General features: G+C 46.3%; 1 protein-coding gene across 1 annotated transcript in view; it reads left to right on the top strand.

Moving 5' to 3' along the window:
* The first annotated feature begins 12,276 nt into the window (after positions 1-12,276).
* Positions 12,277-16,932, top strand: part of AMFR (autocrine motility factor receptor) — a 1,604,297-nt gene continuing 1,599,641 nt past the window's right edge. The window contains exon 1 of the mRNA XM_069640231.1: positions 12,277-12,833. Within this exon, the coding sequence (XP_069496332.1) occupies positions 12,591-12,833 (243 nt within the window). The 5' untranslated portion in view covers positions 12,277-12,590. The remainder of the gene's footprint in view (positions 12,834-16,932) is intronic.

Here is a 16,932-nt window from a genome sequence, read left to right as displayed (position 1 = left end):
CGAGTATCAAACACTTTGCTCATCATTGCAAGTAGAGCAACACATTTGTATAGTACATGGCTGTTTGATTCCAGCAATGGATTCGCCCAAGCAGCAGCGGTAACACCCAAGTGGGATAAAACAAAAGCCGCCTTTGTGGTGGACGTGGGAAAAGAAGCAGGGCGGCACAAGAAATCCAACTTGCATTGATTGACAAACGTTCTGTAATGTTTGGGATCACCCAAAAAATGCTCCAGAGGAGCCAACGGAAACTGGGTGGAAAGTACTACAGGAGCTGGATCCTGTCTAGGAGCAGAAAAGCCTGAACCAGAGGCCGTAGCTCCTGCATCTCCTCCCTGGTGTGGGGTGGTTACCATAGACTGAATAGCATCCATGCGTTGACGCAGTGCCTCATGCGCATTGGTCAGATCTGTCCGTAAATCTGTAACCATCTGTGCCAAGGCATCCGAGGACTCCATTGAGAGGATCTAAGGCTGCTAAATCTGCGACTCACCACATCGGATCAGCTCGGGGCGTTGGCTAAACGTCCTCGAAGTAAGCGAGTGGGTCAATGAGTAGAACAGCGAGTAGACTCTTTCCAGATCATCAATCAGCCTGAATTCGGTAGGAAATCCAAGAATTCAGACTTCCTCAACCTGAGGGAACTCTTCTTTACGATATACCCCTCTGCTGTTCTAGTATAGACAGACAGAGGTGTTGAGCGTACAAAAAAGCGAGGAACACACGCACCGCCAAACCAATGCTACAGGAAACCACACAGATAATTAATGACAGTACAGAATTAATGGTTCAAAGGAGCCCTAGATCCAATAACAGTAATACCTGTTATATAAGGGTTGTTAGGGTGTGTAGATTCAGAACCTATAAAGAAAAACCAACACCATAAGCCCTTGAGTATAGATAAAGTAGTATCCAATATTGAATTGCTTACTGAGGTGAAAGATCTTACCAAAATGATATGAGCTGGGTAGGCAGTGTATACGTAGGTTCAGACAGAAACAACGAAGGGATAAAATAACAAAAAGGAAGGTTAGTAAAGGTGGAATAACCCGGGCAGCACGAGGGACGCACTAGTAACGGGTTGGTGCATTAAACAGTAAAGCGTTCGTAATATGCACGTGTTGCTGATGTTCTGCAGGCAATTCAAAGGAAGTCAGTACGCAGTGCAAGGATGAAGGGTGCTTTTGGTTCAGTTGTTTAGGCCAGGATGAATGTTCCCCATAAGGCTCCTAAATGAAAGGATCAGATCTCCCAAACATACAGTTATGGAATTAGGAGTCGAAGTTGCTGAGGATTAACACGCTGTGTGCAAGTAACGGGATGCAAGCAAAACACACGCGGTAATGAGAACTGAACAGCTGGTTTTCTTACTATAAACAGAATTGAGTGGCAAAGCAGTCCGGGTTTCAGTCCGAGTTCAGCAGCGACGGGTCAAGTAGAAGCAGAGTCGATTAGGCAAGACAGTCCTGGACGCAATCCGAGTTCAGCAGCGAGGAATCAAGTAGAAGCAGAATTGGGAGGGAAGACAGTGCAGGATACGATTCAGGATCGATACAAGAGTTCAAGACATCGTGACAAAAGGATTGAGCGGAGAGGAATCCGGGTACACGTAAGCAAGTCAGGAATAGCAATTGCGAAGAAAAGAGTCGGAGTAACGCCACAATTAGCAGCACTGTGTATGCGCCGTACACCAGATTTAAACAGCAGGAAGGCGGGGCTTATGCATAAGCGTAACTGGTGAAAACAGCTGAGTCACCTAACACAGGCGATTCGTCATTGTGGACACCTCCATTTCTGCCAAACGGAGGCCCTCGCACACCGATTTAGACGAAAGGAAAGTCTGCGAGGTGGTGATGTATGCAAACTCTGCTGCAAACTCTGCCCATGTGTAACAGCCAGCCTCCCTCTTCTGGGTTCACTATGGCTTTTCTTACTTTCACAAAACCATTTATTGTCAACAACCCTCTGCCGGGCTCACTCCTGTCAACACTCTGTTCATAGGGGCTTCAGACTTTGCCCCTTTTCGTCAGCATCACTTTGCTGAGGTTCACTCTTGCCAACTTTTACAACACACTGTTCATATATTCATTTCACCATGCAGGATTCATTTCCCTAAGCTTCGCATCATCTGTCGCAGACTTATGTTTCCGTCTGCTGAGATTTCACATGCCTTGATCGGAAAGGGCAAGGTCACGTCTCTCCTTGTCACCCTCTCAGTATTCACCATCTTTCGCCTCCTCTTGAACTGCTGTGCTGGGTTAGCTCTCACGTTGTGCGGTCTGCCTTGCTCATCCTGTGCTCTCATGCTCCACCTTTTATCCTTGTGGGGAAGGGAAAGGGTTGTTGGGTGTGTGTAATTCAACTCAATTGCCTGACTTTGCCTGACCCGTGTATTGGGACATGTCAGTAAACGGCTCTGGTGTTAGTCCGTTGTCTTTTGTGTTGTGCGAAAGTGTTCCTCCCTCACTGGTCCACCCCAGGAACTGGATCCAATAGCGATGACCGTGTCCTGGCCACCTGGATGACGGCTCCCCAGGGACTAACTAGGGAGACACCTTCAGGTTTCTCACACTGCATACATGCCAATGAAAATTAGTAAGATCTATTTGAAAATGTGTGTTCCATATAATGCATAGTCAAGAGACTAAAATAAAGATATTCTCACCTGTGGCTTGAGATGGCCCCTCACAGGGTGCTCTATCAGCAGAGTGTTCCCTTTGAGATGGTCTGGTCCCTGTGTGACTAGTATGGAGATGATGCAAGAAGAGATTGGGATGATCCCTACCAGTGGTCACTATACCTGATTAATGAGATAGACCAGGACAGAGGGTAGACCAGAGGGTCGAGCCTTGAATAGGGGGAAAAGCCGGAAATGGCAGAAACCCCCAGACCCAAAGAGATGACTGGCAGCAAGTTTTCAATGGCAGATCTAAAGTGAGCAGGAATGGGGAAAAGACAGGGATGAGTAGGAGCAAGGCAGCAGGAGAAACGAGAGTGGGCGAAGAAGCGTGGGAGCATTTTACCTGGGAGGAAAATCTGGAATAGGAAGAGTTGCAACGCAAGGCTCGGCTGTCCTCTGCATTTTTGTAGGAGAAGGAGCAATGGTGGGTGTCATTGCCAGTCCGACGTAATGGAACAGCTGGCGTCCCCTTTGCAGATAGCGTCCCCTCCGCCATCGATGCCATAGTGACCAACGTGTCACTATGGCAGATATTTACATATAAAATCATACATCACATCAATGTTAATCTTTCTTCTAACATAATGTCATTGGAACAAAATCTAGGTACTTATCTTTATGAGAGCAGCAGAGAAAGAGGAAGGAATTGATTGCCATGGGGCGGGGCTTATAGGGCTCTGGATAGGTAGCGCATTATGGTGGACACAAATTATTTTTTCTTTCACATGCCAGCTGTGGACATTTATATACATGCCAACATTTTGCAGCATCTCGGAGGGAGATTTTGAGACCAAAAGCAGGAGAGTTGAATGTTCCCATTGGGTTGTTGTCTCTTTTCTTATACGAGAAGTTATATTGGAGGCAGAGTTGAACATTGCTGGAAGAGAAATGTTTTTACATGTGACAGTCAAGGCTGAACATGCAACAAGTGCTGCACACTGAAGTACAACATAGTCCCATTCATTAGGTAAAATAAATGTTTAAGTATTACTAACAGCACTACCATTATTACAGTACATTCATATCTTTCAAACTGTCAGAAAGCACCAAAGTATTAACTGAAAAGGATACGGTACTTAAAAGGATACAGGTGGTAGGGTCTTCCGGATCCCTGTTCACGCGTTTTGATAGTTGTGAAGTCAAGTTAAGACCTTCCAAATGATACAACTCTCTGACTGGTAAAACAGGCAGAGCGATGGATCACTGGAAAGGGCGTGGGTAAGGTATAAGAAGTCAGCCTAGAACAAAATAAAGTATCATGAATAACTGCCCCAACCTGGGTATGATGGAATAGGAAATGTCATGAATGCACACACTGACCTTGAGTCTAGGGCAGATGAATCCAGCAGAGTCTCATGCGGAATCCAAGGTAGAACAAACGACAAGGAAGGGAAGATAGTAAGGGAGACTTATCCCGAACGGAACGAGGCTCACGCTAGATACCGGGTTGATGCACCACAGGATAGCGTCCAAAGTACTGTTCACTGTCACCTTCCAATTATCCTTGAAAAGTTTCCTTCCCACGTAGTGTAAAGTATAGAAATGAATCAATCCCCCTGTTAATAACACAGGTGCAGGAGTTGGAAATAGCGCTCCTTTTAGGGTATAAACAAAGTACACGCGGTTCTGGACAGCCGCAAAGAAAAGAGCGTGTGCGTGTGGATTTACACGCGATTAGGATTCAGGCAGTCCCGGCCAGCAGCGCTTGAAGACAACATATGCGTGTGGATTACACGCGAGCAGGATTCACGCAGTCCAGGCCAGCAGCGCTTGAAGATAGAGTGCGCGTGTGGATTTACACGCGAGCAGGATTCACGCAGTCCAGGCCAGTCGTACTTGAAGATAGCGTGCGCGTGTGGATTTACACGCGAGCAGGATTCACGCAGTCCAGGCCGGCAGCGCTTGAAGATAGCGTGCGCGTGTGGATTTACACGCGAGCAGGATTCACGCAGTCCAGGCCAGCGGCGCTTGAAGATAGCGTGCGCGTGTGGATTTACACGCGAACAGGATTCACGCAGCCCAGGCCAGCCGCGTTTGAAGATAGCGTGCGCGTGCGGAGTTACACGCGAACAGGATTCACGCAGTCCATGCCAGCAGCGCTTGAAGATAGCGTGCGCGTGTGGATTTACACGCGAACAGGATTCACACAGCCCAGGCCAGCCGCGTTTGAAGATAGCGTGCGCGTGCAGAATTACACGCGAACAGGATTCACGCAGCCCAGGCCAGCCGCGTTTGAAGATAGCGTGCGCGTGTGGATTTACACGCGAACAGGATTCACGCAGCCCAGGCCAGCCGCGTTTGAAGACAACGTGTGGATTTACACGCAACCAAAGAGCTCCAGGAATCAGCGTGTGGCGGAAAACACGCTATAGAAGGCCAAAAAGGTAGCTGTAGTAACCTGCAAGGATGCAGACCGGAGGTTCAGCTAGACAACGTCAAATGATTCGATCAGAAGCAGCGAGTGAAGTTTCCACGCTGCTTAAATACGTAATGCCGTAGTTCACGTGACGAAGCAGAATACACGTGAGTTAGCGACGTGAAAAGCGCAAACGTCGTTTTCCCGGCAACGTGTCGAACAACCGCCATTTGGAATAGAACGGTCTAGCTGTTCTACGAGCGTAGGAGGTAGGACCACGTCCAGCATGCATGACAGTGCCATCCCCCAAAGGGGCAACCACTCCCCTTCTCGTGTGAAAACGCTTCAATAAAGCAGGAGCATGAATATTTGAAAGAGGTTCCCAGGATCTATCTTCGGGACCATAGCCCTTCCAGTCCACCAGATAAAACGGCCTACCAGAACGTAGTCTCATATCCAGTATGTCCTGTACCTCGTATTCATCCGAACCCCGCACAGAAATAGCAACAGGCCGTACAGGCAATCTAGTAGCTTCAGAACATGGCTTAATGAGCGACACGTGGAATACGGGATGCACTCGCCATCGTTGTGGCAAAGCCAGACGGACAGCAGCCGGATTAATTACTTGGGGCACTATATACGGACCAATGTATTTAGGCAATAATTTCTTTTTGCCAGGAATTCTCAAGTGCTTAGAGGATAGCCATACTTTCATACCAGCCTTGTAGACGGGTGCGGGTATTCTATGAGCATCGGCATAGAACTTGTCGCGTCTTTTAGCCTGCTCCAATTGCTGCTTCACTTTCCTCTGTAATTTCTTCAGATCACGAAAGGTACGGCCTGCGGCAGGAGTATCCAAAGACAGGCTGGAATCCAAAGGTATTGATCGAGGGTGCTGTCCATAAAGCGCATAGAACGGTGAAGTGCCTATGGCACTATGATAGGAGTTGTTATAGGCGAATTCAGCTGCCGGCAGGACCGTGAGCCAATCCGATTGGTACTGCAGACACAGACACCGCAGATATTGTTCCATAGTGCAGTTGACTCTTTCGGTCTGTCCATCAGTTTGAGGGTGATATGCACTGGACATCCTATCATCAATCAGTAATGCAGAGGTTAGTGCTCTCCAAAAGCGTGACGCAAACTGTGAGCCCCTGTCTGTAATGATTACTGACGGTAGACCAAAGAAACGAAATATATGTTGGATGAATAGGTCAGCCAGAACAGCAGCGGTTGGTAAACCAATACAGGGAACAAAAAGAGCCAGTTTAGTGAAATAATCCACTACAACCCATATGGTATCGAACTCCTGGTTTGGTGGGAGTTCTACCACAAAGTCCATAGATATCATGTCCCATGGTTTGTTAGGGACAGGTAGGGACTGGAGTAAACCCACTGGTTTACCAGGAGTGTTTTTACATTGGATGCATACAGAACAAGTAGATACATGATCTATGACATCTGTTGACATGGACGGCCACCAGCACCATCTTTTGAGTAGCTCTAGTGTCTTCTTCCGTCCAGGATGGGCTGCGATCAAGGAATCATGATTCCACTTGAGGGCTTTATTCCGCGTTGAAGACGTCGGTAGGTAGAGCACTCCTTGTGTGAATGGTAAACCGTTATGTACGTCCAGATTCATATCCTGGATAACTTGTGGATGATTTTTCACCCACTCTTGTACTTCGGTTTTTAAGGATGGTTGAACAGAACAACTACATATTACATGATCTGCCAACAACTGATTCTGTACTTGTGCTTCTTCCTTCGCCTCTTCACTCATACGGGACAATGCGTCCGACTTAACGTGTTCTCGGGCAGGACGATATGTGACCTGGAAATCGTATGGGGCAAAAAAGACATGCCATCTGGCCTGTCGGGCCGTAAGGCATTTCATGGATTTGAATGCTTGAAGATTTCTATGGTCAGAGTATACTAAAACCTGATGTTTGGCCCCAAGAAGATGGTGACGCCATTCTTGAAAGGCATCCTTGATAGCCAGCAGTTCCCGCTCACTGACGGTGTAGTTCCGTTCATATGGGGTAAGTTTGCGAGAGAAGAAAGCCACTGGGTGCTCCTCCTTAGATTCTGTGCAAACCTGTGAGAGTACCGCTCCAGTAGCGACACTGGATGCATCCGCTTCAACGATAAACTGGCGATCTGGATCTGGATGTTGAAGCACGGGTGCAGTGGTAAATGCCTCTTTCAACTTTTCGAATGATGCTTGGGCATTTGGGTTCCAACAGAAAGGAACTTTAGAACTAGTTAAGGCCGTCAAAGGAGCTACTGTTTTGGAGAAGGAATGAATAAATCTGCGATAAAAATTCGCAAAGCCTAAGAAAGACTGTAATGACTTGACATTGTGCGGAACCGGCCAATTCAATATGGCCTTCACCTTGGAACGGCTCATTCGAGCACCCAGATTGGTAATGTCATAGCCCAGGAATTCCACTTCCTGTGAATGAAAGACGCATTTCTCGGCTTTCACATAAAGAAGGTTCTCCCTGAGTCTTTGTAGGACTGTAGAAACGTGTTTCACGTGTTCCAAAAAAGATGATGAATAGATCAGAATGTCATCCAGATAAATCACCACAAACTGGTCCATTATGTCCCTGAATATATCATTCATGAAGAATTGAAAAGTGGCGGGAGCGTTGCACAGACCAAAAGGCATCACTAAATACTCGTAAAGACCATACCGCGTCTTGAAAGCGGTCTTCCATTCGTCGCCTTCACGAATGCGAACTAAATTGTATGCTCCTCGCAAGTCCAATTTGGTGTAGTAACTGGAGGTACCTAATTGATCCAATAGAACGTTTATCAGTGGTAAAGGATATTGGTTTTTTATGGTAATGTCGTTAAGTGCCCTGTAATCAATACAAGGCCTTAGATCTCCCTCTTTCTTCGGAACAAAGAATAGAGGAGACCCAGCAGGTGATTGTGATGGCCGTATGAAACCCATCGCTAAAGCTTTGTCAATGTATTCTTTCAACACAACGTCTTCTTTTGGGGTCAGTGAATAAAAGCGACCTGTAGGGATTTTGGCACCAGGAATTAGTTCAATAGGACAGTCGTACTGTCGATGGGGAGGCAATTGTTCTGCCTGGCCCTTGTCAAAGACATCAGCATACTCAGCGTATTCGCATGGTATGGTAGCGTCGCTTTGATGTGCCACGCTGATAGTCGAAGCTCCCACCATAGAGGCCAATATGTGTTGCTTGTTTGACAACTCCTGACTGGTAAAGCAATGTTCATTGCAATGAATCGAAGGATACTGGAGCAATCCCGAAACCCAGTCAACGGCGGGATTATGAAGGGTTAACCATGCAAGACCAAGTATGATCTCGTACTGCGGAGCAGCTATGACATCGAAGATGATTTCTTCCGAATGATTATTCGATAATGTCATCTGAACAGATACCGTCTCCTGGGTTACCATACCCGAAGTCAAAACAGATCCGTCCACGGTATTAACCGTTTCAGGTTTGTTTTTGTTTACAAGGGGTATGGAACAGTTCTTGGCATATGTGATGTCTATGTAATTGTTGGTGGCTCCGGAATCAACCATGGCCTTGGAAACCAATTCTCGTTCCCCACAACGTAACGTCACCTCAACAATTACGGGTGCGTGTTTAGGAATGGTACTGGAGTCCGATGAAACACTCGACATAGGGACTCCTGCTATTGTCGAGTTTTGGCGTTTCCCGAACGCTTGATGGGTTTTTTAGGACATGTCGCCAATAAATGCTCGTATGAACCGCAATACATACATAAATGGTTCTTTCTTCGGTTCTCTCGTTCTGCATTGGACAATCGGCCTCTCACGACGCCAATCTGCATGGGTTCGGGGTCGTTCGAGAGGACTGCCGGTGTCTCTGAACGCCCCGAGGCTTGCATGAAGGGCTTTTTCTCTCCTTTCCGAGCATTCCTTCGGGCATCGATTTGTAAAACCAAATCGAGCAACTCTGTGAATCCCGTAGGAACCACCGGAACTGTAGATAAGGCATCTTTCAGTTCTTCCGAAAGACCCTTGTAGAAAACAGCCGTTTTCTTGCCATCAGGCCATTGAGTTTCGGCCGTTAGTTGATTGAACCGGGCAATGTAAGGCAAAAGAGGTTGATTGCCTTGTTGTAGATTAAGTAACTCCAGATCCATGGCTTGAGTAGCATAACGCATGTCAAAGACTTTGCTCATAGCAGCCAAGAGATCGTCACAGTCGTACAACAAAGGGCTATTTGTTTCCAACAAAGGGTTAGCCCAAGCAGCAGCTGTGCCCCCTAAATGGGAAAGCACGAATGCTGCCTTTGTGGTTAGGTCAGGAAAAGATGTAGGACGGCAAAGAAATTGGAGTCGGCACTGATTAACGAAGGTTCTATAGGTTTTGGGATCACCTGTGAACCGTTCCGGAGGGGCCAAGGGAAACTGAGTGGGCATAACCACATTAATAGTTTCCTGTGGGGGTGTCATGGTCCCAGATCCAGATGCGGTGGCCATTGGAACCTGTGCTCCCTGAGGACTACCGTGCATGGCGTCTTGCATAACGTCCATACGGTGCCGTAACATGTCCTGTGCCGTAACCATTTCATTTCTCAAATCGCTGATCAACTGAGTCAAAACAGCTAAAGGATCCGTACCCTCCATGGCTTCTGATTCTGTCAGAAAGCACCAAAGTATTAACTGAAAAGGATACGGTACTTAAAAGGATACAGGTGGTAGGGTCTTCCGGATCCCTGTTCACGCGTTTTGATAGTTGTGAAGTCAAGTTAAGACCTTCCAAATGATACAACTCTCTGACTGGTAAAACAGGCAGAGCGATGGATCACTGGAAAGGGCGTGGGTAAGGTATAAGAAGTCAGCCTAGAACAAAATAAAGTATCATGAATAACTGCCCCAACCTGGGTATGATGGAATAGGAAATGTCATGAATGCACACACTGACCTTGAGTCTAGGGCAGATGAATCCAGCAGAGTCTCATGCGGAATCCAAGGTAGAACAAACGACAAGGAAGGGAAGATTAGTAAGGGAGACTTATCCCGAACGGAACGAGGCTCACGCTAGATACCGGGTTGATGCACCACAGGATAGCGTCCAAAGTACTGTTCACTGTCACCTTCCAATTATCCTTGAAAAGTTTCCTTCCCACGTAGTGTAAAGTATAGAAATGAATCAATCCCCCTGTTAATAACACAGGTGCAGGAGTTGGAAATAGCGCTCCTTTTAGGGTATAAACAAAGTACACGCGGTTCTGGACAGCCGCAAAGAAAAGAGCGTGTGCGTGTGGATTTACACGCGATTAGGATTCAGGCAGTCCCGGCCAGCAGCGCTTGAAGACAACATATGCGTGTGGATTACACGCGAGCAGGATTCACGCAGTCCAGGCCAGCAGCGCTTGAAGATAGAGTGCGCGTGTGGATTTACACGCGAGCAGGATTCACGCAGTCCAGGCCAGTCGTACTTGAAGATAGCGTGCGCGTGTGGATTTACACGCGAGCAGGATTCACGCAGTCCAGGCCGGCAGCGCTTGAAGATAGCATGCGCGTGTGGATTTACACGCGAGCAGGATTCACGCAGTCCAGGCCAGCGGCGCTTGAAGATAGCGTGCGCGTGTGGATTTACACGCGAACAGGATTCACGCAGCCCAGGCCAGCCGCGTTTGAAGATAGCGTGCGCGTGCGGAGTTACACGCGAACAGGATTCACGCAGTCCATGCCAGCAGCGCTTGAAGATAGCGTGCGCGTGCAGAATTACACGCGAACAGGATTCACGCAGCCCAGGCCAGCCGCGTTTGAAGATAGCGTGCGCGTGTGGATTTACACGCGAACAGGATTCACGCAGCCCAGGCCAGCCACGTTTGAAGACAACGTGTGGATTTACACGCAACCAAAGAGCTCCAGGAATCAGCGTGTGGCGGAAAACACGCTATAGAAGGCCAAAAAGGTAGCTGTAGTAACCTGCAAGGATGCAGACCGGAGGTTCAGCTAGACAACGTCAAATGATTCGATCAGAAGCAGCGAGTGAAGTTTCCACGCTGCTTAAATACGTAATGCCGTAGTTCACGTGACGAAGCAGAATACACGTGAGTTAGCGACGTGAAAAGCGCAAACGTCGTTTTCCCGGCAACATGTCGAACAACCGCCATTTGGAATAGAACGGTCTAGCTGTTCTACGAGCGTAGGAGGTAGGACCACGTCCAGCATGCATGACACAAACATACTGTCCAACATTTGGGAATAGTTAAGGGGGAGATTTTGCACCTAGAAGAGGTAGGTCTGTTTTTCCTCATTGTATCGCATTGGTGGAAAGGACATCTTGCAGCACAAAGTTTTATTTTGCGGCACATTTTTTATTTAGTTGAGGGCGAGAAGGAATGCTTGGTTGCAAGGGAGAGAGCCAGGATACAAGAGCGCCATTAAATGAAATGTAAAGAAGAACCGCTTGGCCACTCTCATCACTGGAAATAACAGATGCTTCTTTTAATGGTGAATATGAATGGTGAATATTATTATATATGGAGAAACACTAGTCCAGCAAAGTGGGGTCTTTTTGGAATAGTCTACATTGCGAACTGAATCATTTCTAGCAACTCACAGTTTTGGAAACTAAGGCACAGTGGGGATCATTCCAAGTTTGGTGGAACTACCATGAACTACCGCCAAACAGAATTACTGTTACCACCACTTGGTCCTGTGTGTTTACCACTGGATTACAAGTGGTGGAAGGCGGTTTAAATCCCTATTTTTATGAGGCCATAGTACTTTATGGGGATTTTGGTGATTTTTCGTTGCTAAAGTGGAGGATTTAACTCCTGCATGATGCTGAAGGTAAATCCTCCACTTTAAGGCCAAACTCGGGATTTGGCAGAGTGGTAAAAGTGGTGGTAATTCCGTTACCACCACTTTTTTACTGCTCCGCCAAACTCGGAATGCGCCCCCAATTATTAAATGAGTTGTCCCACATCACACCATTTGTTTAAGTGGTGAAGCCAGGATTTTAGCCTAGCCTGAAATGTAGGTGCCTTACCACACATCTCCCAATCCCAGTCCAAGTTGCTACACATATTTGTTAATGTGAAGCTACAAAAGACATCCTGTATGAGCTCTACATAACAACCGTTCCTTCATGGAGCGTAAAATTGATGTGCAGTAGATGCGTTGCTAGGTCCCTTCCTCTGATCAGTGGTAGCCGCTCAGAGACCGGTGTCAGTACGTGACGTGTTGCGTCACAACGTAGTTTCCTGTCATTTAGAGCTAAACAGTTACCGGGAGAAAATAGACGTTTTTGTTTGTTTGTTGGAAAAGTAAACTCTCATCTTCTGTCGCTTTTCCCAATTTTGAAGTGGCTTTATACACCGCTTGCCCCTTACACCCTTTCCTCACCCACTATGTCACATGTTCCCTAATAAGTCACGCCCCCGAACTATCAGAAGTACAGAATCACTTCTGTCAGGTGTTTCAACCAAATCCCCACCTACGGGCCTAGCTGAGGTGCGAGTCTGGTATACCCTCGGTGTCCAGTGATCTGATTACTCGTGTACTAGGACCTGGCGCCTTGAGATGCCACTGTTGTTCCTGGAGCGTTTCCCCTGGCCAAGCCTGCGTACATACACCGGGCTCAGTGCGTTGTTGCTTGGTCTCAGCTTTTTCAGCGCCTACCGGGGGGTGACTCAGCCGCCGGACCATGCAGAGGAAGAGAGCGAAACGGCGACGAATGAGCCGCCAGCAGAGTACGGGGCAGCAGGTGGAGGGCTTGCATTACAGGTCGTCTATTACTTGGTTTCTGACAGCCTTTGTGTTTGGGTGAGTGCCCTTTTACTGCGACTGCTAATGAATACTGCCAATGCTGTTTTATAAGACTTTAACTTGTAGCCCACATGTATGCACTGTTCCGAGACAACTCCAAATACTGGGTCGGCTTTATTTTGCATATTGTATGCATGACCAACTCATTCAAATATACCCAAAACATGCCATCACACCGTGGCATGTAAACCGAATTCTCCTGTGGTCATATGCATGCGTCCAGAATGATTGCCTTTTACCCAGTACGTTCTCTCAAACCTCCAGTATCCAGAATGCTTAATTTCAGCCCTTGACATGAATAGGGTCCGTGGACTCAAGCCACGTCATATCCCAAAATACCCCTGTCTTTGACATAAAACTAGAATGTGACTTTATCTTTCACATGTACCTAGACTGCTCTTGCCTTTTACCGAAATTGTGCTGTCTGTGCTTGACACACATCTGTTTTATTACAGTTATATACAGAGCCTGGAATGCAGCTTTAGTCTTTTATATTGTAGCATAATGTAGTCTTTTAATTGATTCACACTGTGCTCGGCGTTGTACTAGACATGAATCCAGAATGTACCTTCGGTCCTTGACATGTTCCTTGAATCGCCATTCGTTGTGAATGTTTTCAACCTGTGCATAATTTTGACGTGTGTCAAAAAGATCATGCTTTTTTGACCGCTCAGTCTCCACAGTTGTCAAAGACCAGAGGCAAGACCAGAAGTGTGTTTTTGGTCACCTGTGATACCAACACTTCTTATCACACGTCAGGAGGAGAGCAAGATAAAACAAAAAAAACAGGCCATCACAGCTTTTGTTTGATATTGAGTGGCTTACTTACTGTTTTAAATGTATTCATTGATAATCCATATTGTTTGGTGCACGTGTGCGCAGTTTCAGATACGACCACAGTGTGGCTATGCTAAAGTGTGATTGCTCTTATGATACGTAAAGATTTCCTTTGTTCATCTTATTAAGTCAGGCTGGTCAATCGCATTACATCCCATTAATGTTGTTCTGCCTTTTTGGTGCTACGCTGTTTGGTTATTGTCCTATGTTGCCATCCTCCCCTGTCTGTCATGACAATCGGGTGTCGCTTGCAACACATATACTAGCCCAAACTATTGCATTCAAATACTGATTCATGTGTATATAGAGGTAAGGGCTTCTGTCAAGGGGCACACATGAATGTCATTTGAGGGATATAGAGTGTATTTGGTGGTGTTTGATTATTGATTCCCTCCAATTCCCTGCCCCTAGCCATGCTTATCTTGCCCATCTCAGGAACTCTTTGAGCTCTGAGCTTTTCCATGGATGCAGCCATCTTGGATGACTGTCTCTAATGAAGCTCTCTGGCAACAAGCTGATACTAGTGGCCATCTTTGAATGGGAAAGATACCATGCATCTTATAAATGAAATGATACATTGAATCATGCAAGTATAATCTTATTTTAAATAGCTAAAGTAATTGGCATTTTGGGAGCTTGTGTGTTCAGTTTACTGAAGTCCAGCTTCTGCATATTTGCCATTCTAGGAGTGTAACCATGATCTGTCGGCAATGACATCCAGTCTCGAAGGTGTCGGACAATGTTTGCCCCCTCAAGGCACTTCTCAACAAGCCTTCTCGTTTTGAACACCCCTTTTGGTAACACCGCGCATGCCCTGTCCATATCGAGAAGCGTGGTCATTATGAGCATCTCAGTCGCCGACCCGCCCTCCCACCTGCGGGGCTGAAAAATGAGCCAAACATATCCTCAAGTGACACTTTCGGGCCATGCAGCTTCTACAGCTCTTCACGCTGGTGCCTCATATGGGAGCTCAGTTCAATATTTACTTATACATTCCCGAGCTGCCTTGGAGTAGCCCTCCTAGCTTGTCTGAAAGCTTGAGCTTCACAAACCCGCTGGTGGTAGAGCCGCAGCACCGAAGAACAAAGGAGCCAATATTGACGTTAAAAAAAAGACATGAAATAATGTATCATAAAAATAAATGGGGAAATATACATATATTTACGGAATAATTAGAAGATAAATGACAACGAAACTAATGGTTCTGTTCATGTTGCCATATGTGATAAATCCGTTGTGTCTGCAAATTATTTGAGCGCACGTTTGTGTGCTTTGCACACAGCTAGTTAACATGTTGTGTAAAAGCTGTGATTTGGTTGCCATTACTACATTAATATGTCAGCCTCTGGTCATCAAGCCTCTCTACTGACATCCAATAAAATGGGAATTTGCAAGGGTAGACCTTCTAGGAATAGGTACTTATTCTTCATCGCCTCAAGCCCCATCCTGAGCAGCTACAGCCCCCTGAAGAGATCCCGCCTTTTCGTTTACGCACAACCATGCGTCGTGTTAACGCACAACTGTACTTTGAGCGCTAGGCTCCTCTCTTCATAGGGCTGGACTACAAAAGTTAGGGATTGTTGATGGACTGCCTAAACTGATATGTGTTGATTTAACCCCTTTCTGTTACAGGTTGTGGTTCACCCCCCCCCCCCATCATCAGCCTTGGGCTAATCGCATTATTTTATATATGTCAGATAGTGAATGATCGTGTGTGATATTGTTTCTTCATACCTGTGGTTTAATTTTTGATTATAAAGGCATATAATTATTTTTGATATACATCTGCCTAAGGGTAATCTGTGGAGTTCTACTGTGTGTGCTCATTGTGGGCTTCCGATCACTCTCACACCTCCTGAGACTTAGTCTTGACTGCCTACCCGGCTACGGTAGATTGGTCTGGTTTGTCCAGAAGGTTCTCTTGTTCCACTAAACTAGGATGGCCTTCTAAACATCTGCCCACCAGGTCAGTGTTTAGAAATCCATCTCCACACATATCGAGTGACATTCGGAGCAAGCAGTTTCTCTGCGCTACAAACCTGGGCAGGTAGCACAATTTGGACCCGGGACTACGGTGGTCATTTCGGAGAAGGATTTCTTCTTTTGCCTTGTATTAGCGAACAGCTTCCCTCATGTAGAGAGGTCTGCAGTGCAGGTGTTTTTTGTTCTTTAATATAGCCGCACACAGCTAATAATGGCCCTTAAAGGGCTGGCAATAAAAAAAGTGCGAAGACTTGGAAGCACACATGGGTTGCTTTTCAGCATTTTGTAGGTATGTTTGGATGTATTCCAAATGGCACTTTATGTTCTTTTTATTTTCTGTGCACCTTCACTTAGCATGGTACAACACGTGATTGTTTTTGTTATCTTCTCCATCATAGGATTCACTATGATTAACCTTAAAAGCACACTCCGGCTAATCAACTTGGTGAGGGCCTCCTGTACATGGTCGGTTTCTTCTAAACGTTTGAACAGTCCGAATTTACCAAGTTCTTTGGTCAATTCTGTGATGGCGGCAAAGCCATGGGGCCCCATCTTCCTTCTGCCTTGCCTGACTATATTCTGAGAGCTGTGTATAATGAAAAGTATACCCTTTTCAGTTAGTTAATAGGTATGTGAATGCAGTGTGCTTCTTGCCTGTTGCGAAATTGCTTAAACTTTTTTTTACTTTTCTATGCACGGATAGCGACCACCTGCCACTGATGATGGAGTTCGCCAAGGTATCCCATTCCCCCAAATGACTGTATTTGCTTTCTTGTCAAGCGTTCGTAGTTTGCGCAGGCCTTTACTTAACACCCCATGCATCTATGTGGTACTTCTGCTAGCTATCGTAACAGTAGTTTTACACAATCCGGCTATGTTATTGAGTGTAGGCAAGGCAAGCTTTTGGAACGATTGCCACAGCACATTGGTTGCTTTAGCCCACTTTCTTGTTGGTATAAGTGTGTGCTTAAACTGGCATATGCCGCAAACGCGCTGCTCAACTACGCAGGATGATGATTACCTAATGTGTCTTGAATTGATTGGACAACACATGCATGCCAGATAAGCTCCTGGACTAAGGAATAGGATTAACCAAATTGGGCACAACTGTACTACGTGGCCCTATTTGCACAAAGATTCCATACAAACGTAATTCTTAATTCGTCAAATTTTTGCTACAAAGTTTTTGCATTGTCGATCCATGACTTTCCACAAGTTGCCCGTTTCGTTTGAAAGTTTCTGGCTCAAGTGCCTCATGAAAACGAAGGAGAACTAT

The sequence above is a fragment of the Ambystoma mexicanum genome, chromosome 1q (assembly GCF_040938575.1).
Source record: "Ambystoma mexicanum isolate Mex_15411 chromosome 1q, UKY_AmexF1_1, whole genome shotgun sequence".
Lineage (NCBI taxonomy): Eukaryota > Metazoa > Chordata > Amphibia > Caudata > Ambystomatidae > Ambystoma > Ambystoma mexicanum.
Note: the sequence above shows the minus strand (reverse complement) of the source record. Positions and strands in the feature narration are given on the sequence as shown.